Below are 23978 nucleotides of genomic sequence, written 5' to 3'. Positions count from 1 at the left end.
AACACACAACCTCTCAACTTCCAAGCAGTTCCCTTACACCCTGTGCTATTGTACCAACCCTCTGTTAGAGAGAGGGGCTCGGGTACATTTTACAGGAGAGAGGCCTTGTTTTTCAGGCTAAAATAAAAACTAACTTTCAATCACATGAGCAATAATTTAACGTAGTACAGTTTAATTTTTGTGAGAAATGTGGGGAAACCCTAACACTGAACGCTATCCTTTCAGCTAACTTTCCACAACATTATCTAGTTTGAAGTTAGTTACCAGAGGAGGGTTGAAATGATTTTTCTAAATTATTAACTTAAGAGTTGAATTTGTGTTGGTAAAACGTTTACATAAATAGTAGCCAGTCTTCAGTATAAAATAAGAAATACACAAAAAAGTGTGAGTGAGTGTCCACACCAGTTGTGTCTGTGTTGTCGATGGCCATGGTAACATATTGTTTGTGGATACAGTAAGCCACGTTCATTTGAGCAGCCGTTCACAGTGAATGAAGATGGACATACAGGACCAGCTGACTCCTGTTGAACTTCAGGAGCGTCTTCAAGCTCTCACAGAAGAAAATGTAAGTGAAATTTACTATTAAGTCTTCATGTGCTGAGGTTAAATGAAGTTGTTGCTCCTGAAAAAAAGAAAAGGTGACACGAAGCTACAAACCTTTTTCACAGCAGCCATTTTGACATGAAATAGGGTAAACACAGGTGTAACCAATTGTACTAATTAAAGTCCAGTTCCATTCAGGTCAGACAGAGTCAGGGTGCTGGTGCGGTGCATGTTGGAAAGTCTCTGCTGCACTAAATGGAACAGAGCCTTAATTAGTATAATTGGAAACAAACTATTTCATGACTGTATAACAGGTCTATCCAGCCAATGCTGGAGATCATTTAAGTGGATAAAGTGCATTTGTCGCCTCATTATAAAGCAGTTTTGTTTTTGTTTTTTTGTTCACCTCACTGTAGTTGCACCTGCGAGACAAAAATGAACGCCTTTACACCAAAATGGGCTACCTGGAGAGCAGACTGGGCCACCTGGCCAACTCCAGCACAGATCTATCCTGCAGGCTGGTCCAGAGTGAAGAGGAAAAACTGAAGGTAGGAGTTCATGTTAAGCACATTATATGAACTATTATATAAGTTTTATGTATCTGACCAGAAGAAGTGGGTTTCCCTGGCTTACCTTTCAGATATCTAAGGAGCTTGTGGAGGAGAAAATTCAAACAAATAAGATGAGAGAGCATTTTGAAGAAGAGACGTTTGAGCTGAAAAACAAGGTGAGAGTTTGCTGGAAGTGATATATAAAAAGTGCATCAAGTTTAGCTTTTGTTTGAACAGGGTCACAATAAGATGAATATAAAGTGGAAATAAATAATAACCAATAACAATACCTGATATTTATTGTATCTTCACAAACATTTTTGGTCAATCACTGAGGCTCTCTATGCTGCACTTTCTTTCCCTGCGTTAGATACTGAACCAAGATGCTGTAATAACGGAGCTCGAGATGGAACGAGACAATCTACTCCGGGAACTCCAGTCAGCTGAGGCTCGTCTGAAAGTGGGAGAGAAGAGCGGCCAAGGCCTGTCAGAGGAGTATGCCACACTGAAGAAGAACTACCAAACTCTGGCTGAGGTGCATGCTAATGAGCTGGCACAGAGTGAAGAGCTGAGTGCCGAGCTGCTGGCACTGGCCCAGGCCCAGGACACCCTCCGTAGGCAGCTGCAAGAGCAGCAGCAGAGTGTGAAGACTACCACTCAGGGCCTGCACGGTGAGCTGGACAGGGTGCGGGCCTTGATCAGCAGCATGTCACATAACAGAGTCAAGGTGAGACATTGTGTCCAATAACTGTGGCAAAAGGAACGTTCAGTTATCTAAGAGAAAACAACAGATGTTGTTGTCCATGTATTGTTATGACTGATGATTCTCACTCGTCCAAACTGTCCAAGCAGTCATTAAACATCTTTTACGGCACCTTTGGGAGCAAAAGACTAATATTTCCCACATAAGTGTTAGTTGTTTAATGCATCTTTTGAGGCAAAAAAGGTCATATTTATTTATTATTATTATTGTTATTATTATTATTATTATTGTTATTATTGTTATTATTGATTTATTTATTTATTTAATTTATATTATTTTAAATATCATACTTCCATTTACATATTTTAAATGTTTATTCCTCTCTTATATATCATTGTATTAACAGCTTGAAGATCTGGCAGCACTGGACAAGGAGCAAAAATCTATGGAACAAACTGTAAAGTATATTTATACTAAACATGTATCACATTGTTTGGAGTAGTAGCCAACACACATGTTTTAGGTACATTGTTGAACTGTCTAACTACAGTTTCAGTACTTCCTTTTCTGACTCACATAGCTGCTTGGAAACCAAGATGAGATCAGAGACATGCTGCAGAAAATGAAGAACAGCTACGAGGAGCAGCAGAGGAAACTGGAGGAGAAAGTGTGAGGGCCAGCGAATGTTTGCCGTTTACTCGTGCACAAGCTAAATTACGATCTGACATGATTATCTCTCCATTTCCTGTCATCAAACAGCCAAACCCATCTCAGAACGTATGTCCCAGTATTCGTCCCACATGCATCTGCTCTGTGGTCCCCTCTTTTGATTTCTGTTCTAAGCTGCGGCTGTATTTGCTGTGCGTGTGATGTGGTCTCATTGCTTGCCCTTGTGATGTGGCTCTCTGGATTTTTGGTCACTACTCTCTTGTGGTCGGGTCTGTGTTTGGTCATCAGGGTGGCGATGGGTAAAGAGCACCAGGAGAACAAGAGAGCGATCCGTAATAACCAGCAGGAGCTATCTGAGCAGAGTGCGGTGAGCATGAAGGATCCCAGACTGATTTACAGAAATAGTTGTCGTCATGCTATTATTATTTTGCAATCTTTAAATTAATGTTAAAATAAGTTATTGTAGCAGTGGAAATCATGTCTGCATTATTTCAATTCAAGGCCCTGATGTGCTCTCAGAGCCATGTAAAGGAGGTGGAGGAGGAGAACTCAAAGCTGCAGCTTCGAGTCAAAGAGCTGAACGAGGAGTACCGTGCAAGGCTTGTGTGCTATTTACAGGACTTATCTGTGAGTTGCAGCACTCATACAAACTTCTCTTAACACAACGTCCACTCCTGTTGTAACAGCCACCTGCAAATGTTTTAATTTAGGAGTACATTGATGGACTTGGAGAAGATAAAAGCCCTCCAGAGACTTCTAAGATGAGGGTTTTTGTGGACAGCATGCTCCAGGATGTTCGTTCGTCCTACAGGGCCAGGGAGGAACAGCTCGCTACCGCTGCTCGCTCTTATAAGAAGAGATTTCAGAAGATCACCAAGACCCATCATGCTCTCCTTATTGCATACAGGCGAGACTTCCTGTGTATTTTACTATTTGTCTTTTTGTGTCCTGCTTTTCAATGCACTGTACCTATTCCATAAACATCCTGCTGACTCTAGCTACCCATGGCCCACACCAATACTTTGTGATCTTTAGAGTTCAGAGGGAGCAGATCATGGCCACACCAGGGAGCAGCCTTGACCCTGGACCCCCAGAAGCTCACTTCAGCCTGGACCCCGCTGAGCTCAGAGATGAAACTGAGAAAGAGCTCCAGCACCTTCGTCAGGACAAGGCGAGGCTGGAGGGTCAGCTGCAGGCGGCCCGGGAGCAGGTAGCACCAAAGAAAGCGTTCTGCTTTGAAGCGGATTGATCTGCTTTTGTTTTGTCTGGTGAATGCTTGTATTTGTTCTGCAGGGATTCCGCTTTGTGTCTGTACTTCCCTTATAAAGCCAAACAGTGCTTTGTGAATGGTGAGCTGGAGTCATGACTTCAAAGTCTGTGTCCTGTGGCGACAAAAAGCTTTACTGCTGCAGACGAGGACTGCAGATCTTGTAGCCACACTGATGGATGCCATGGTGATTGGTGGAACAGTCTCTGTTTTTAAAGACTTTTAGATCAGTAACTTCAGGAAGTCAGAGATTTTTGTATTTACATTTCTGTTTGTGTACAAATTAAACAAAAAGAAAAGTTTTAATGCAACATTAACTTGTTTTCAGCCTTTATGATAAGGCAAGATATATGATCATTTTCTTTAGTTTCATATTTATCATACACACATGAAAGAGGCATTAATCTTCTCATCTTACTCGTGGCAAGAAAGAGAATAAGCGCCTTTTCCAAAATCTCAGATATGTGTTTCTGTCTAAATTGTGTGCCTCCTTCTCAAATGTTAGTATGGCAAAAAAAAAAGGCTGAAATAAGCGAAAGTTTTTCACTTTTTAGAAGTAAAAATATAATCGCTCATGTTCTGTTGAATTCATACATTTATCTATATTGCTTTACATATATGTGTTGATGTTCATTCAAGACCTTCACCCTGATTTTTTCTGTTCCAGGTGGCTCTCCTCAAAATGCCCGTTCAAAATTTAAGCCATCAGGAGTGAGTGTCATTTTTTTATATTTACCAAATGACAAATGTGGTCAGCTGCGGATTGTGTCATAAAAATGTATGAATTATGTAACTTTATCAGGCCGGCAAAACTGGAGCAGATACGTGAGGAATCCTGGTCGGACATACAGAAACAGCTGAAGGAGATGACAGACTCTACACTGGTAAACAAAACTCTCTCACCCGTTTTTCACAGTTTTCTGCGATGAAGGTGAAGACCTTCCTTTCTTCACACAGGTGGGCTTTGAGAAGGAGCGGGCCCTGCTCATCACCAGGGCAACCGTCGCCGAGGCACAGGTGTCAGAGTTGCAGGATTACATTGACAACCACCTGGTTAGGTCAGGAAGTCACTTGATGTGTAAGTCATATAATGTTCATCCTTCAAAATAGTGTTATATTGAGCTATACCACTAATTGCAGGTATAAAGAGGAGATCTCACGTCTCTGCAGACTGCATGGGATTCAGGAGGCGGGGCGTTCCCAAAGTGCTAACTCATCCCTGCGTTAAGAAAACCTAAACCTTAAACCTAATACATGTTAAATCTTAAAATTAAAACATAGAGCTTTAAACATCATGGCTGTTTTTTTTGTTTTTTTTTTGTTGTTGTTGTTGTTTTTTCTTTTAAAGTGGAAACTAACTATAAATCAAATTGAATGTGTTGTTTTGTCCAGACAGCGTGTGTATGACGTGCATTTGCACCATCACTAGGTGGTGCTGCTCATACTGGTGGTTTTCTCTATGAAAGGGCCCCAAAGAAATCCGGCCTTGAGAAAAAAATCCCTGGAATGTTTGTAAAGCTTATGTCAATTTCACGAGCTCGGGAGAAGAAAGCGTGGTGACAATGAGGGGTCACCCTGGTGAGAATAATGTCATTACATGTTACCCAGACACGTACACGCCCGTGAATACTTTTCCCTCAATGGCGCAAACAAGCCAGGCTTTTTTTTCCAGAATGAGGGTTCATATTTATAACCTCAGTGTTGGTGTGAATAGGCATCTATTCCCTTTAAATCCCTTTAATAGTGAAAGGGTCTGCATTTTTTTCTAGTGTGTTTTGGTAGCTGGGTTTCATACTTTTCATTAGTGCCATAGCTGACATAACTTTAAAATTGGTAATTACTTCTAAAAAGTGCTTTAAATGTTTGCTTCAAAAGTTTTGGGAAAGGTTAAAAAAGGTTAGTAAGTTTTAAGTTGAAAAGGATAAAATGTTGAAGTTAAAACACTCTGGGGAATGATGGGAAAACCAGAGGACATGGAAAGAGTCATATCACCCCAATCTTCTTTTCAGGGGACATGCCAGCGGTGGGAGGAGGGGAGCAGGGGTGTGAAAGTTTGAGAGGAATGGGAAGTGGGATTTTGTTAGTAATGTATTACACTCCCAGGACCCTGGGAAAAGGGGTGGGGGGTGTTCAGCTTGGGTCTGTGCCAACATAGTCACTGTGCCAAAGCGCTGGGTGCTGGGGACCACTCCTCTCACCGGCAGATCTGTGGGAAAATCAAAACCAGGTTGTTCTTTGTCGCTTTGCCAACAAAGACAGAGAGACGATACGCCTACAGAGGTCTCTGCAAACTTATACAAATGAAGTGTACTCTGAGTAAACAAGAATAGTAGCAGAAATTTGTAAGATTACAAAAGCATAGAGGAGTAGAGGTTGATGTCTGGTGCACCACAGCTGGTCCCCAAGCTCAAGTGCCAAGTTTTTTTTCTCCCCACTAACTTGGGGCAGTTTGGAAAAGTTCACTTCTTGGAATGTGGACAACTTTTTATTAACCGCCGTATGTGGTCACTATTATGATGCAAATACTGATCACAATAATGATCATTATTATGAAAGTAGCAACAACTTTTACCTTTTTTTTTTTCTCCTGCCATGTTGAAATTTTGAGACATAATATGGAACATCTGCTCAATGAAACAACCAAAAGACATTTTGCATTTGACAGATTTTACTTTTTAAATCAAAGTCATTTAAGAAAACATAAAATGGCAGTGACTTCAGTTTATTTCTCAAGTGGGGACACGTTTCCACAAAGCTGCTTATGATACATCAGTTTTTATGAAGCAGCAAATAAGTGGTAAGATATTACTTTATCATATTTTACTAAAATAATCTTACTGATCCAATCCACAGAAAATGCAGGACACTTTTTTACCACTGTACTTAAAAGCACACAGCTCGATAAAAAACATACATATAGGCATAAAATTTACACTTGGCATAGTCCAGGCTGACTGACTCTTAGGTTTTTAGTTTTAATTATCAGTAAACAATTAAATATTCAAGTGCCATCCTTCTACAGTTACAGAAATCTCACATTACTTTGCCTCTGATCCTCTCATAGTCGCATTTAGAACAATAATATTTTTAAAAATTATAATTTTTAATTAATTTTAATGACTATTTATACATACATATTTCATCAGTTAAAATGCTCTATAAATTTGAGCTTTGTATCATATTGCGTCATGGCCATTTGGAGATAAAGCACATTCTCATTTAAATGACCAGTTTGTATGGTATAATGGAAACCTCCTGGCTTCACCCTCTACTTCCCAGTGAGAAGAAAGGAAGTACTTAACTTACATCCTTACCTTGTAAGGTATGCCACTGTGTACTTTCTTGCCCATTCAAAGTAAAAATCTTTGTGAATACCCAACAATACAGGTATTTATGAGTAACTATTGATCATGATATTTTATTTTGTCAAAGTGTGCTGTCGTATCCTGATTCATCAAAGGACTAGTGTGTAGAATGTAGTGGCATCCAGCAGTCTAGTTGCTGATTGCATTTTATCACCTCATTCTCTCCTTACTTTATTCACCTATTTGTAGACTAGATTATTAGCCTATATGTGTTTATGTTGATAAGATGTTCATGCATAATTATTATTATTGTTTTTGTTATTATTGTTGATGAGGCTTACATTTTCTATTATTACTTTTCAACAAAGAAACATTTAGCTTCAGGATGCCAGGTACCTCATTGATACATGATGACCTCTGCAGAGGTGGAAGTAGTAGCTGTGAGATCTCACTAGATCAAACTAGTAGCTTGCATTATTTCATTACGTTATTGATTCATGTTAATTTCACAACTAAGAATGAATTGCTATATTTTAGCCAACACCTATCCTCCTTCCTTTTTTTTTCTTTCCCTCAGATAGCGGCTGGTCATGTTATGTTTGACTGCGTCATTTATTTTGTAGTTTTTGTCAAATGCTTAAATTCTCACATTATTTTGGTAAATATAGTCCATTATTGTGACAAATATTGGTGGACCCCCTGCAGTACCTCTGCGGACACCGTAGGGGGTTAAAGACCCCTGACATATACAATACAGTGTTTGTCTGATAACACAGTAAAAATACAAAACTGGCCCTCTGCGGGTAAATGCTGCATGATAATTCAAAATTAGGAGAAACAATACTGTATGAGTAATAATCGTAGTACTTGCTGTCGAAACAAGGGTGTCAGAATTATTCAAAAATACTGTATGTAAACGGTTTTAATAAGAGTGCACAGAACATTAGCATTCTGCTTTATGTTGAATCATCATAATGTAAAAACGTGACCTAATCAACATCACAACTGCAAGTAAACTATTTATGTTGAATAACTTTCTCTACTCTTCTGTTTTGCTGGTGATGCTTTCGGTCCAGATTTGTTTTGTGACCAGCACAGTGGGAAAGAGGCTGTCTGAATGTGTCGTTCTGAGGATGGGAAGCAGGGTGGAGCGATGCAGAGGAAGTACCTCACATGGCCTGCGATGGGCCACTCGTCAAGAGGCCCTTTGTTTTAGGAGGTTAATGCCTAATTGATACAGGCTTAATGAGAGCGGGCTGTGTGTTCAGAGTGTGTGAGCCGGGGGCTAGACAGCCCTGCCATAATTGGAACGGACAAGCCTTGTGTGAAGGAGTGCACAGCGAAGGGATTTATGGGAACGCAAGGAAAGAAGAGGGAGAGTGGGAGCGAGGAAGAAAAGGTGACAATAAGTACGAGGAATGTGGAGGCAGTAGGGAGAGGAATCTGGTGTGATTGTGAGAGTATTGCAAGATCATGAGAAAAAGATGTTGTGACAATGGAAATGTGACCATGGAGTTCACGCAGGATGTTCCCATGGATGTTTAGTTTCAGGTTTTATGGCATGTTTCTTGAACTTTCCCATGATGCTGATACGAGTTATGGTTCATTTTTAGATTGCTGCAGGTTGTAGTGCAATATACCAATACTGGGGTTAGTTAATCATATTTTTTATCTTTTTAATTAATGAATGCAAAAATGCCACACAAAAAAACTATGCAATTGTCTATTTGTCTGAGACACCTGTCTTTTCTTTTCTGATGAGCTGTCTTTTCAACCCCCTGTTTCAGTCTGACAGTCTCAGACTATTCATGCAAGAGTCCCCAGCTCCTCTCCAGACAAGCTTTCAGTTTGAAGGCTGGAGAGGCATTAAGAGGGAGGAGGGAAGGGGCAGGAGAGGGGAGCACAGAAGGACCATGCACTTCAGAAAACCTTGAAGAATTAGGACTGAAAGCTATGGAGATTCTGGGTGGCTAAGAAAGAGAAAAATAGAACGAAAAAGGGGGTCAGTGTGCATAATTAAAAAAGGATAAGAGGGGAACCAGTGAAAAATAGATTTTTTAACATGAGGCTTAACAGAGAAATTGAAAAGTCTAAAATGAGAATGTTGGGAAAAGACAAAATATAGGGTGAGAATAGGGAGGAAGAGTTACAGTAAAGGGTGAGAAAGACAGGGGAGGGAGGCTGTTTCAGGAACAAGAGCGAGTGAGAATGAGGCTGAGTGTCGATGAGGGAAGGAGAGAGGGAGAGACCCTCTGTTTTCCCACACTCGGCCGGTTCCCACAGCCGACCTGGCTAATCCCTGTCTTAATTGGGAGAGAATTCCAGTGCACATGTTCGCCTGGAATGAGCGTAGAGCGAAGGGAGAGGAAGGCTCGGGAGCTTCTGACACATCAGACAGGCCACAGCGGCTGGCCTGATGCACAATGCGTGAGTGCACTTTGTTGAATATAAACATGCCGCCCGACTGTCAGCATGTCTGATGCATAAATGGCTTGACACATTTCTCTGGTTCTTTTTTTTTCCACTTGATCCAACATGAAAAGTCCTCTTAGCAGCTACTTGGCATTGCTTAGTCACACTGCACCATGTGAGAAGCATGTTACTTAAAAGTTTTGTTAAATGAATGTTTAAAAAAAAAAAAAAACTAAAACATTCTCACATTTTTAAAGGATCAGTTCAGGTTTTACCTCTAATGTGATCTAGCCATGAACACTTTCAACTTGTTTCTGCTGGTATTCAATACAATATCAGTGAGTGGAGTTTAGTTTAGCTGTTAAAGCTGAGCCACATATTTCCCTCAGAAGTTGATGGAGACCAAAACAGAGCTAAAAGGAGTAACATTGGATTCACATTCATCAGGAAGGCCCAAGTAGAAGTCCAAACTGGGAAGGAACTAATAGTCCAGTCTTTCATGATATTCATATGCCATAATCTGCAAATCACGTATCTCTTAATCAGAATCAGAATCAGAAATACTTTAATAATCCCAGGGGGAAAAAAAAAAGTGAAAAATAATTGGTGTATCCTTCCCATGATTCAAATACTTAATACAAATACAAATATTTCAAAAGTCAATGGCTTGTTCCCGTGCTACACTCTTCCACCAAGTTTCATTAAAATCAGCCCTGTAGTATCCTGTAATCGTGCTGATAGACAAACAAATGACAAAATAAATAAAACAATAAATCCTAATATTGCTTCATATTTGCTGGATGTGTAACTAGGCCTACTTGTTTGCTATATTAACTTGTTTCCACTGCACACAAGTGGCCAAAAGATCAGTTATTGCAGGTTTAAATCAACTCTATCTGCACAGCCACACGCCCTTAGTGTTAAGTGGAAATATCTGTTTTTATAAATTTGGTGTACTGGCCCTTTAAGAAAAAGAAAACAGCTCTTACAATAGCTTGGGTTTCCAGTTTTTGTATTATCAGGTCACCAAACAAGGACTCCCAAAATTGAAATGCATGACCTTTTTAGAGACTTTACAAGCGAAATCCACCGAGGCAGAGCAGCTACAACACATGCTGGGCTTAGAGTCAGGAATTATGAATGAGGGGTATCTATCACATATATCCATATGTACATTAATGTCACTGCTTTTTCTGTCAAATGTATTCTTGGAAATGAATGTAGGAAATCAGAGGTGATTGAAGCAGGACAGAAGTACAAACCTTAATATGCATTTAACCATTTGATAATATAACAGAATTCCTGTAGTGAAGCAAAGTAGTTTTCCTTTGATACTAATAAATCAACACCTGCATGAGTTTTATCAAACGAGAATGAAAGAGAGAGCTATTAAATATCGTCACGTTTTCACATGTTTCACAGCACTGCACAGCGGGTGTATCTGTTGACAAATCTTGCCCTAAAGCTGTGTTATGCAGGAGAAAAATGCAAGGAGATACTAGTAACAGAACAAAACCACTGTGAGTGGCAGTTTCGTTCCTGCCTACCTCTTTCCTTAATAAACAATCTGAACAAAAGGCACAGTGCAATATGTCTCTGAGGAGGTAACCCAAGATGACTACTCTGACGAGAAAGATAACAGGCAAAGAAATGGGTGAAAAAAGGGGAGGCCGGGCAGTGCTGGAGTATAGCAGGATTAGATGGGAGAAACACAGAGGTGGGTGGCAGGTAGAGAGAGAAGCACTGAACTTATCTGCCAGGGAAGTTTCTCCCCTTTGTGTGGACAATCAGACCTAGTGGTTAATTGGCAGGGTTAAAGAGCCCTTCCAAAAACAGGTGTGTTCCTTGTAGTGCATAGATTCTCAGGCTCAGCTTTTACAATCGAGAGGGCTGACGTCAGCCTCATGAGGAAGCGAGACACATAATTTAAGTGTCATAGTATTACAAAGAGTTCTGTTCAGATTAGGATTTTAGCACAGAAGGAAATACAGGGCATTACCATGAGGACATACTCATATAATGATATATTTTTTTAAAATAGGTGGAAATGTTGATCAGTCTACAACTGTAGTCCAGACTGAAATATCACCAAAACTAATTGATGCATTGCAAAATGATGAATTACTGACTGGTAATCCCCTGACTTTTCCTGTAACACCACCATGAAGTTGATGTTTTTTTTGGCTTTTAACACTTCTCTATGTTCAACATTCAGAAAACTCTCATGAATAATGATACCTTTGGCCTTTAGGTAAACTGCAGAATCCTTTTTCATGCTCTTGGCATCGGCCAAAAGAAACTGAGACTCAGAACACTGAAAGCTGAAGATATTTTTTCAGTTATATTTAGCATTATGTTACTATCTGTAATGTTCTTATATTTTATATGGACTTTTTTGGTTCCCTGATAATAACATCCCATCAGGTCAACACCCCAAAGCAACTCATGGCAGCCAAGCCCCAGCTTAGTTAGCTATTTGGCCCTGTCTTGCATCAGTCTTGGCTAGTAGAAAGCTAGTTATACACTGTTGCTTTCTACCTTTACATAATTTATTGTTGACTAAAATCAACACCAATTGTAAGTTAGTATCATGGGTCACATAAGCTGCAAGATATAAATAAAATATCTACTCAGATAGTATTTTGCCAGTGGTAAGCACACGTACAAATGACAAAGTCCGAATGAATTTCCCTGTTGTGGGATAAATAAAGTATAATCTAATCTAATCTAATCTAATCTAATCTGATCTAATCTAATCTAATCTATCAGGTCAAACTGTATGTTTGTCCAATACCTTTATTCATGACTAAATGACTACAAACATTCCCACAATCCTGCTAATATCAATCATCATCTGCTAATATGCTAAACTGCAATGGTTAACGTGGTCAACATTCTACCTGCTAAACATCAGCATGTTGCTCAGCATTGTCATTGTGAGCGTCTTCTCTCTTCTTCTGCCATGTGCGCCTGTTTCTCTTCGCCCTGCCACAGTGAATGTCTCTAAGTGGCCTTATTAGAGCATGATGTCAGTGTTTGGAGGTTTTTGTGGTTGTACCCCCTGCAGGCGATGTCAGCCCCAGGATACGGTGAGGAGATGGCAGCTGTGTTCAGCTCAAACGGAGGGGTAGCAAGCGGGCCTTCGTCGGCAGGGGGGTCGCAATTCATTCCTTCTCTCTTCCCTTACAATACTTTTTTTGGCGGGAAAGCACCAAAGACGCTTGTTTGACCCAACTTGTGTTTCTTTGCGGGACCCCTCCCTGAGAAAAGTGTCGCCCGCCTCCACACTCATACACCATGTCCACCCTGCCTTGATTGATTTTCAGTGCGCATTTTGGAAGGGATTACAGCCATCTGCAGGCTCTTGAGGAACAAAGGGGGCTCCTCGCTCTCTTTCCTTCAGTACTTCAGAGGGATAACATGGCCAGATAAACATGCTCTTGCACCGCTCTGCACTTGTTCTCTATTCTGCTTTGACCTCTCAACCCACCCAAACTGCCCACTCTACTTTAAAGCTGACCACATTATTTTCTCCTACTCACACACTGCTCTGTGGACGGAGGCTGCTCATCAGTTTTTGCAAAATGCCAACTACAGAAAAAAACCCAGTATGAGTTATATAAAAAAAAGGCAATCCATTTCCCTTGACAGATAATAATGCGTAGCGAGTTAGCGTGTTCTCAGACGTGAACATTCACAGTTTCCATTCGGGAATCATCACTCCCAGCTGTGCCAGGGTGTTATGGGAACCAGAACTTGTCAGCTGGGAATCTGGGATGCCAAAGTGTGGTCATGGACTTCAGGATCACTGTCAGCTGGTGCTGAGCTGATGGAGAGGCAGCAGGATGCATGGCCACTGAGTCACAGGAAAATGTGGACAGACCACATGGTCTGATGTTTGGTTGCTGTGGGTTGGATTACCAGTAAAGCAATATAATTAGTTTATGTGGAAAATAAAGCCTGATGAAATCCGCAGCTGTTTGTTAATCACTTCATGGTAATCTAGTTTATATAGAAGCAGTACAGAAATGCACTCAAGTCTCCAACTTATACGTAATTGAAACCACATACACCAAATCTACAAAGAAACGTACCATATCTTCTTGTAAAATTATTAATTAATTAAGAATGGGGTTATTGTTGTAGATGCAAAAGCCTGTGTGCACAGAGATATAATACATCCATACTACACGCAGCTACAATCTGTGGTAGTCTGGATGAACTGTTGTGTCTAATGTGGAAGTATTTGAAGGACAGTTGGAATGAAAGTAGTCAAAACACGTATTGAGCAGCGGCATCTTTCCAGAGAGAAACAAGAGTGAATCACTGGAAAGGGAAACAGATACAGAGATTCAGTAATTTGAAGACAGATTGAAGAAGTCTGTGTCAGAGTATTGCAACCACTGTTTTGAATCAATAACAGTAAAACCCGCAGCAGCAGCTGTGCACCAAGCTGTGGGAAAAATTCGAAATGAACCCATGAAAAAGATCGTTCCAGAGAGAAATCCAGGTGAAGGATAAGTGTGAGAAACAGTTATGTACTGACAGAGATCTATAGAACAGGAATGGAAATGAATCAAGAGATTACTTTAACAATGACAGGATAATAATGTTTTTTTTAAGACACTGAAGCAAATGAACTGATGTTTCTGCAGTTATACAAGAACAGATGGGTTGAGAAGCTGACTTCAGATTTGATTATTTGAGGATGAGAACAAAATCTGAGAGAAAACATTTCCACATAATAATTGGCTAGTAAACTGTAATCTGTGTGTTGCTGGTTATACTCATATATGTCTGATTTGACTTTGTCAGTAATGATTTTGTGACAAAGAAAGAGTTACCTAACCAGTTTCTGGTGGTGCAACTGGTTCTATAAAGTCATGCAGAAGTAAAAATGTTCTGACATGTTCAAACAAAGTCAGTCTTATTTGCATTTAAGCTAATATTAAAAAAAATATATGCAGGAAAGGAAGAACTCCAGTTAACACATCAATCTGACTCCAACTTCCTTCTGTTCTTGAGATTCTTGACCTTGGACATTCAATGGTAACTGGTAACTTCTACAGAGGAAGATCTTGTGATACAACCACAACAGCACCTCATGTTTCCAAGGACAAGAATGTACTTATACCATGTACTTGTACCAATATCTTCAAATACCTTACCAGTTCAGGAAAATTGCAATGAATGCATGAATAGTCCAAAATCAGACAGGATTAGCAAGTATCAGCAAGTCTGATTTGTGGATCTTTTATATAGCTGGATAACAGAGAGTGTTTCTGTAGGAAACACTGGACCTGTGTGCTGGGTGGGGTGTTGTTGTGCTGGACTACAAGGGAGTGTCCAGAGCACTTTGCCCCTGTCTGTGCTCTCATCTCTGGAGCTTTGTCTCCGGCCACTTTCCTCAAACTCCCCCAGGGGCTAACGGAAGTCCACACCCAACAACTCTCTTCTACTGCTTTGGATTCCCCTTTCCTGAGTGCTTCCCGCTTTGGCGTGTCCATACCTCACCTCAGCTACACAACAGGACAGAATAAAGAGAGGATGGGGGAGCACGGGGGGAGGAAGGTTTATTGTGTGTCCGCACGCCTCTGCAAAACAAATGAGCATCACTCAGAATCCAAGGAATGTGTGCAATATAATCATAAATAAGTGCGACGTAAACAGGTCTTGAGCAACAAATTCGTTTTTTAAAATAAACTACGCACAAAAAGTAAAGACATTTGTGTTTGGTAGATTATTTCTTTGTTGTAACAATGCTTCTTGGCAATAAATCTTATTCCATCGGAAAGCCTTTTTATTTCTCTTTTAAATGGTGCCACATTTGTAAGGAACGTGCATTTTGCATGCCTTGCCCATGAAAAATTTACCAAATCTTCTCTGACAATGCCAAACTGTTTTTCTTTGCTGTTGACCCTTGTTGGTTGTTGTATGGTGGATTGGATGATCAAGGTCTAAAGAAAAAAGACATTTTTTCTGTTCCAAACATTTATTTGGATTGTACAATGTGTGTACATTTAAACAGCTGTAAAGTACATCTAGTCGAGTTCAAACTGGATGTACTTCACATGAGTATTTCCATTTCATGCATCATTACCACCTCCACTCATCGATGTCTCAGAGTTAATTACTTTTTCATGCGCGCATTTTCCACTAAAAACCATTAATCTCCATGTTTGGTGATTTTGAATTTCTGTGTTTATAAAAACTGAATGATTGAGCGTTCGTAAGAATTCTCCTTCTTACGATAAATAAACTACTTAAAACCCCTCCTTGGATTAGCTGGAAAATTCATCATCTCAGAGATGAAAACAGCTGTTTTCCTGAGGTCATTAAGGTTTTAGAGATATGTGGCTCTCACAGGACAGCGACATTACAAAGATATTTATAGACCATGATTTATTGCTGTAGATTAGACTACCAAACAGCAATTAAAGTACTTTTGTGAACATCTACAAAAGTAAAATGTAACATACACATTGCAGCAGTAATATTCATCAGAAACATTGACAGGAACCCGTTTCTGCATAATTATTACTTTATTTTGATTAAGTATTTTCAGCATCATGTTAATGCTTTTACTTGAGTAAAAATCTGAACACTTCTTCCATCACTGGCAATATATTTCATTTAGCAAGTGGAGAACTAAACTGTTCCACTGTGTCATTGTGCCTACACTGACATTAATACTGCAGTTTTGGGGGTTCAAGCTGGGGTCACAAAGAAGTGACAACAATGCAGGAAGTTGAGCTTTGTCAAAATGTCACATGATGTATTTGTTGAGGGAGTATAATTTGAGTGCTCTTTGTTTTGGCTTATCAGGCCTGCAGCAGTAACCTCAGATGGACTGGAGGGGTGGGGGCACAGGAGTTTGTGTATGTGTGTGCAGGGCTGAACAGCTCGGGGGGCCCTCAGCTACGGGATGTTTTAAAGGAGCACTGAGGCAGTAAATAGCTGGGGAGGTTGGAGGTTCACTCACATGAACTACTGATGCAGTGGCAAACCAGTGTCAGGGTTTCTATGGGAGATAGCTTGCCAGCCATGGGAGCCATGTTGAGCTTTTGTGATTTTTTTTTTCCATCTCACCTAAACACCATGTTAATTCCCCAGCTGCTCTTTTTCAAACGGATTTACTGCATGCAGTAAATCTGAGATTTTACTGAGGTGTGTGCAATACACGTTTATGCTGAATTTTGCCAGGAGTAGAAACAGATGGTGAAATTATCATGGACGCTCAGAAAGATAGGTGTTTCTTTATTTTTCTACCGTGCAGCTCCTCATCTGTCAGAGCAGAAAATGTACCGTGATCAGCCACAATAGGTAACAGATATGCTACGCCTTGCTGCAGATAAATCCAACTTTAGCTCCGGACCGAGGATGTATGTCTAAGTGGAATGGAAAAGAGATTTGCTTTGATTGTGTTCTTGTGTACACGTGGTCAGGATGAAGTGAGCGACTGTGTGGCACCTCAGCTCAGCCGTGTCTGCCACGCCGCTCCCTTAATGGCAATTTATTGCTTCCTGAATCCTGAAAATGGGAGGCTAAGGACAACAGAATTCCGACCGCTGTTTTTTACCTCCTTCCCTGTCCAAACACCCTCAGGGTCCCAAACACTCCCTAAATCTCTCTGCCTTTTAGGCTTCTCGCTCTCTCAGGCGTGCCATTTGTTCGGAGCTTTCAGGGATGAGATTCATGGGTACTTGAAGTGACTGATGTCTGAGAAAAGTTTACCATGCTTTAAACCTTTGGACCCAAATACTATAAGGTGGGTTAAACTGCATTGATGTGTTAGTTGAGAGGGTTAGAGTGCTGATAAATTAATGATGCAGCTGCATTTAATGTCCAAAGAGTTCAAAGTGAAAAGGAAAAAAAAAAATACATCCAAAGGTTTTCTTACTGCATTTTTTAATAACACAGACAAACATAAAAATAATCCACAATACTGACACAACGTTGTTTTTTTCCACAGGCTCTTTCATGCTGTTCTTTCTAGAATTTCTTATTAACATATTTACATTCATACAACATTGATATTGACATAAATTCACATGTAAAACAGCAAAATGGCAGTGAACGCATTTAAGACATACCGCTTCAGCACATCACGGTAATTTGGTATGAACCCCCTCCCCTTGTTGATATAGTGCACATAAGATATGAATTTTACAGAACAGAATTTTATACATTAAATGCATATTTTGTGTTTTCTTGAGCTAGCCTAGTCCAGTGTGATATCTTGTTTTATATAATATAATAACACTGGACTTCAGTTCTCAGTGGCTGTTGTCATCAGTTTTACAAAGAGTCTTTATGCAGAGTATATACAGGTGGTATCTGTTATATTTCACATCATAAAATAGCTTCTTCTTGCAGTGAATGACCTGACAACAACCAAACTCAGAGCTGCTTTGGCAACACTGCTGCAATTCCACCCCGACATATTTTTTGAAAATAGTCTCTCACAGTTAAATCCAATTAGTTAATTTTCTCCACGGCTACTGAAATGAACTGTATGTTGTCTTACAAAAAAAATGTCTAAAAGTCTGCATCTCATTACAGAAGCAAAATCTCAGAGTTGGCTAGAGTGAAAGTGCTTTCAGCACTAGTTAGAGCTGTGAAAGCTGCTCAGGTAGCCTTAGCTTTGTGTTCCTACTGTACGTGCTCACATTATCTGTACATATATTAAATTCTCAGTCGCCCCACTATGCTACATATAGTTGCTTTTTTTTGGTTTTCAGTGCTTGCAGCATCACACTTTCCAGATCATTCCCTTTCCTTTATCAGTGCAAATATATTTCTTTTAACATTTAGGATTTTTTTTTTATATAATCTCCTTAATAATAGTAACACTGAGGATGACCCTGGTGCAGAGGTCAAAACATCACTCTCCCATGGTCAGACATTTTCAGAACAAAAGGTGTATCCTCACTGGGACACCAACTAATAGGCGGTGAGCTTTCTATAGAACTTTTAATAAATTTTCCTGAGTTTCTAAGCAATGACTCTCAATAGGCCTGAATTAAATGGCTTGACTTAATTTATCTCGAATGGAAAGCTTTTCAATAGATTTTCTCTGAACCTGCATAAAGGCATCACAGTGTGTACAAATTGTCCAATGCCAAATGCTTATAATCTTCATTTCAGCCACGTCCCTCATGTCACAACTCCACCTGGTTCTTTCTGACCTGGCGACTGCATATTGCACTGAAATGGAGTTGGGAAAAGTCCATTTCACTCCTCAGTCCTTTGGGAAGACGATATCCGTTGGTGGCACCATGGCTACATCGGCCAACAGTTGCACACTGGGGTTTCTTCCGAAACATGGAACAGGGCTGAGTTTGGCCTGGCTTTCAGTACGGCCTCAACTCTGAGTGGCAGACAATCTGCTGCAGAGTTTTTTTTAATTCAGTCTACAGGCAGTTCACAGGGTATCTGCTGGGCTGCTTTGGCTATAGTGTAAGCCCGCTGGAAGTCCTTGTAGCGTGGAGCGCAACCCAACCAGGCCTCCCCAAAGTGGACTCGCCCGGTGAAGAGAAAGCTGCCGGGCCCCGGTTTGACGCCACACTGCAGCAGAGTCCTGACCTCACCCTGGCTGGCTATGCGACTGTTGCCGGTGAACAGGGCGTACTTCTGCCGAAACACCCGGGTAGCACTGACTTTGATCACTGCTGCTCTTAGGTTCTCATCTTCCACCACTGATCGGATGTTACCTCGTATGACTGTGGATAAACAGATGAATGGATGTTAATTTCTGTGGTTCTTTCACAATCGATAGTAATATTTTGTTATCTTAAAATATTTTACTGTATGTTGTGCAATTTTAGCTAAAGATCTGATTCTTTGTGGGGCTAAAAACTGATAACAAAGGCTGTACAAAAGCCCAAGCCTGCTCACTAATCCCCCTGACTTTTGTTGCCAGCTGAACTTCTCCTCAGTGCCATTACATCTCAATCAGAGGCCTGCAGATTAGACCACTGCTCCTTTTTGAGGGGGGGTGATGTCAGGATTAGTCCACTACAGTGCCTTCATTAGGGGTTCCTGTGTGCATATGAGTCGGGGGTGCATAGATTTGCTGTTTCACCTTTAACCTTTGCACTTTTGAGAGGAGAGGATTTGGAGGCACCCGGGTTCTCTGACTTTATATGATTCGACATAAACGATTTGTTCGAGAAGTCATTAAGTTCTGCAGCTTTGCTGCCAGGACGTCTTGCCATTTGGTGACCTGGTTTAATGTCTTAATCTTGGCTGAATTAGAGGGAGAGGGTAAGTTCATTTCATTCCTAAATGTTTGCTGTTATATCGGAAACTTGTTTTATCAGGAAACTTACCAAAGTCACTGGTGCAAACGGCCATCAGGATCTCGGTGTTGTTGCAGGGTCGGCAGGCATCTGCAAAGACAACAAGGGGAGAAAAAAAGAAAGAGAAGAGAGTCAGTTGGTGACCTTACATAACACTCTGCTAAAACACCTATATGCTAATATTTATACTGAGCCTCTGGAAATCAAAGGCCGCCTTTCCAAATCACATGCACAGGAATGTGAGATGTGAATCCAGATCTAAAACTCTGTGCAAAGACGAGCAACAAAGGAGAGACCAACCACTGCGTTTTAACAGACAGCTGCTAGTTTTACAGTTGGCAGAGGAGGTCCAGTGGAGCTTAAAGGTGCGAGGCTCTTCCACCCTAGACGATTTAAAGACCAAATGAAACTTCCCCCCTTAAAGCCTTTCAGGGTGTCTACAGTCACACCTCATCAAAGCCTGCTAGACAGGGGCCAAGGACAGGGAGCGGGGGAGGACTTCAAAGATTTGAGATTTTTTTTTTCTTTTTTCAAAGTAGCATAATCCCACTTCGCAGAAAACACTCCCCTTCTTTCTGCAAAGGATTGACAACTATTATTAAAAACTAAAAAAAAAAAGAAGCATAAAAATACAATGCACCTTACTAAAAGTCAGAGCAGGATTTGCAGATGGGCACACAATAAAAATTTAAACCAAACCCAGCAAAGCTCTGTTCGGCCGCATTGACTGATCTGATCTGTGGGTAGGGGGTGAAAAAAAAAGTCCTGGCATTTTTTAAAGTTCTCCTTGTGGTTCTTTGGAGGCCCCCTTGCCCACCCCACACATTCTCCTCCTTAGTGAAAACCTCTTGATAAATGAGATTCCTTCCTCTCTAGTCCACAGCAAACCCCCTTCCAAACCTAATCAGTGTGTGTGTGTGTGTGTGTGGGAGAGAGAGAGAGATGAGGGGGGGGGAGCGTATACTCCTACAGACAAGTCTCCCCACAGAGAGGCAGCTCAACAAAAGAGAAGAGCATCTCAGCTGGGCAGAGGCCTCCCTGTCGCCTAGGCGACGGCAGTAATCCCAGAATACTCATGCGGCACCCATTCAAAGAGCTCTGGACTCTGGAGAAAGCCCCACATACTGTGCTTTTGTCCCCCCCCCCCTCCTCTACTCCACGGCTCCCCACTTCTCCTACTCCAAACCAGCACGCCTCTGGGGAAAGTTTGGCCACTTCCTCCTCTCTGCACTCTGCATGAGACATGGAAAGTCCAACCAGCCCACAGAGGCCTGTTATGAATTATGAATCATCTACAGCGTGGATTTTATGGTGCATAATATCATCACTGGTGGGATGAAACGTTGCGTTTGCTTAACTTTTCAGGAAGAAAGGAAAATAACTTTAACCACAGTTTGGTGGGTTTTTTTGTGAGGAGTCAAACAAAAGACACAATTCAGAAAGAAATGAATGTGAACTTTAAAAGTTCAGACAGATAAATCTGGCCAAAAGTTTGCCTGAAGTTCCTGTGTTCACATTTTCCTTATTTGGCCACACTCAAACCAACATGACTGACTCACCTTCAGTGCTGATGGAGTTGGAGTCCAGCGACAGACGAGCGGTCCAGTCCCCTCTCAGTTCATAGCGGAAGGAGGCGATCCTCCTGCTGATGTCCTGATGAGGTGTAGCTTGCAGGAAGAGAGCCACCCTCTCCCCAGGTAACCGGCTGAAGCAACGAACCCTTGGTGGGGGAGAGGACTCAAGTCGATCCCCTACCAGGAGCTCCAGGACGCCATCTCTCTCCAGGTACAGCTGGGCTCCGTGGAACTGCTCTGAGGGCTTGACACAGGCCGTGATGAGGCCGGAGCTGCTTCCACCAGGCCCCACCGCCATGGAGGGCAGGCGGGGTGACAGGGTGAGGCGCAGGGCCCCTTTGGGATACAGCCAGTCCAGTGTGCCCTCAGAACAGTGGAGGGAGATCTGCTCCACACTGCCCTGCTGCTGGGACAAACCACTGTGAGAAGGAAGAAAATGGGAGGATGAAAAGGTTAATTAAAGGTTCCTGTAACATTTTTCCAGACAAGAAAGTCTCCACCAGGATCACCAGTGGATTCACTCCTGAAACAACTACAATGATGAATTAACTAAATATAAACCCTGGTAACAGGAACATTAAACCAAACTTTCCATAAGAATCCATTATGATATAAAAAGACTGGAAAAGTCCAGCTTTGGTATAACTTTAGGACAAACTCAGAGAAGGCGCCGCCTACTGGCAGCTCAGTGCAAGCAAGGGCCAATCATTGCATCTTTAGGGCCAAACTTGTATAAATACTGAAGCTCTTTTGTAGTTGTTTTATTAATAAATCTAAAAATGAAACTACCCTTCAACACTTGCATGCACAGTATGTTGTTTTTCTCAAAGTTTCACAGTTAATCCTTCAGTCTCCTGTTTGTCTGGACCCCCCATGCCTCCTGCAGACAGCCCGTAGGCGCAATCGCAGCAGAGCACTAGAAACATTTTAATTGCGCCCTGATGGCAAGTCTCAACATGTTGCATCCAAACAAACATTGTCCTTCCCCCAAAGGTCCACTCGCTTTTACAAAAAGAGAAGAGACACCTGTAGCTTCTCTGAGCGGCTTTTTTGAACCATCTTTCCATGCAGCCAACACACACGAAACCCGATCATATGAAAATACTTGCCTGCCTCTCCAGCTGCATTGGTCTTCAGAGTAGCTTGAAAAAGCCACATTAAAAATGGCAAAAAGTAAAATCCAGATTGCGGTAATCCAAACTCCAAAATAAGACATTTTTCGACAGAGGATGATGCAAAGTTTAAAAAATAAAAAGTAAATGTTAAGAAAAAAAAAAAAGATTATTCCAAAACTGTGAGGTCCTAAAACCTCCGCGAGTAGAAAATCCCTCTATAAAACTAATCTCTGATCATCTCTGATAACCTCCATAGTTTTGTATCCTCTTACCTCGATGTGTAAGATAAGAGAATACAGCTAAACTCTCCTCTCTCTGAACTCCGGGCTGCTGTGCGTCTGGGGACGCGGAGCTGTGAAGTTATTCCCCCTCAGAAAAACTTCACGGACCAATCAGAGGCCGAGAAGGGAAACTTTAAACCACTCACACAGGAGGGGGAGGGACGTCTGACCTGCAGAAAGAGTAATGCAAATGTAAACCGCGTTTCAATTCACTATTGTGTTTGACATGTCTGCATAGAAAATACTCATTAGATTGTGATTGGTGACGGGGAGTGAGTTCACAGAAAGTTTTCAGTTTATTTTATTATTATTATTGCGTGTTTTTTATTTCTTTTGTATTTGTTTTAACTGAGCAGTTTTATCACCACATCAAATGATTGTTTTTTTTATCACTTGTTGATTTTAATTAGCTGTGAAATATTTTGTAACTTGTAGTCTCTAAATAACATCAGTGCCATTACTCTTTAAAGGGCCACCTCCAGATATGTTTTAAGACTAGATAAGATATCTTGAAAAGGAATCAGAATGAGGTTTATTTCCAAACAACAAACATGGGAAGTAGAAAAAATATTAAAAAAGCAAAAACTAACAAGGTCAGAAGCATAAACAGAAGATTAAAAGAGAAATATGTACAATATGTTATTTACCAATATCTTATTTATATGATCGAGCTGCACAATTTTGTGCAGGAATGCGCGAGTGTTCTACAGGGAATGAGCAAAAGTTTACGTCATGCAGTATAAGTATATGTTATATATATGACTTGTGCACAAAAAAGTTATAAAAAGTCATAAAATCCAAAATGTAATTATTATGCTCCATATTTATCCTGAAAAAAAGGTGCAGACTTTATGAATATACACATATTTTTCATTTCAAATGTGTAACTGCTAGAGACTAATAAACAAGATGTCTCCCACTTCACTGTAAAGTTCCTTCCTAGTGTTTGCGCATTGGAGGCACATCATCTTCATTTAAGTTGCACACTGGACTATGATTGACTTGACAAAGTCATACTCACATGCACACATGTATATGCATATGAAGTATAGAGAACACAGAAATGTTCCTGCTTCAGCAGATGAAGGTGAAAACAGACTTCTTGTGTCAAACTTTTATGCGAGTGAGGAAACAATAAGCAAAACACATTTTTGAATACACCATAAAACTTTTATAGCAGAGAAATGTTGGTTTTCAAATTATTTTTTTATTCTTCTTAAGCCATGGTTAGACTTAAATAAACACACAAAAACATTC

General features: G+C 40.8%; 2 protein-coding genes across 4 annotated transcripts; one reads left to right on the top strand and one right to left on the bottom strand.

Annotated features, from left to right (window-relative positions):
- The first annotated feature begins 105 nt into the window (after window positions 1-105).
- On the top strand, window positions 106-12587 carry ccdc78 (coiled-coil domain containing 78). Of its 3 annotated transcripts, none has more exons than XM_027289555.1 (14): window positions 106-565; window positions 960-1091; window positions 1184-1270; window positions 1465-1821; window positions 2204-2254; window positions 2378-2466; window positions 2755-2833; window positions 2968-3093; window positions 3177-3373; window positions 3502-3676; window positions 4401-4444; window positions 4536-4617; window positions 4706-4791; window positions 4874-4985. In XM_027289555.1, exons 1-14 carry the CDS (start codon window positions 491-493, stop codon window positions 4959-4961), a joined length of 1668 nt encoding a protein of 555 aa, XP_027145356.1. In that variant the 5' UTR covers window positions 106-490; the 3' UTR covers window positions 4962-4985. The 3 variants fall into 3 exon arrangements, with proteins under 3 accessions (XP_027145356.1, XP_027145357.1, XP_027145355.1); XM_027289556.1 differs by lacking the exon at window positions 4874-4985 and adding an exon at window positions 12518-12587 and having other exon boundaries at window positions 107-565; window positions 4691-4811; XM_027289554.1 differs by having other exon boundaries at window positions 107-565; window positions 4691-4791.
- A 5236-nt stretch (window positions 12588-17823) lies between these two features.
- On the bottom strand, window positions 17824-22786 carry metrn (meteorin, glial cell differentiation regulator). Its single transcript, XM_010731747.3, has 4 exons — window positions 22435-22786; window positions 21311-21744; window positions 19782-19841; window positions 17824-19172 (listed from the first exon to the last, which is right to left on the bottom strand). The coding sequence occupies exons 1-4, from the start codon at window positions 22539-22541 to the stop codon at window positions 18859-18861; spliced, it is 915 nt and encodes a 304-aa protein (XP_010730049.1). The 5' UTR covers window positions 22542-22786; the 3' UTR covers window positions 17824-18858.
- Between the last annotated feature and the right edge of the window lie 1192 nt (window positions 22787-23978).

Source organism: Larimichthys crocea, chromosome XVI, assembly GCF_000972845.2.
Source record: "Larimichthys crocea isolate SSNF chromosome XVI, L_crocea_2.0, whole genome shotgun sequence".
NCBI classification, from domain to species: Eukaryota; Metazoa; Chordata; class Actinopteri; family Sciaenidae; genus Larimichthys; species Larimichthys crocea.
Note: the sequence above shows the minus strand (reverse complement) of the source record. Positions and strands in the feature narration are given on the sequence as shown.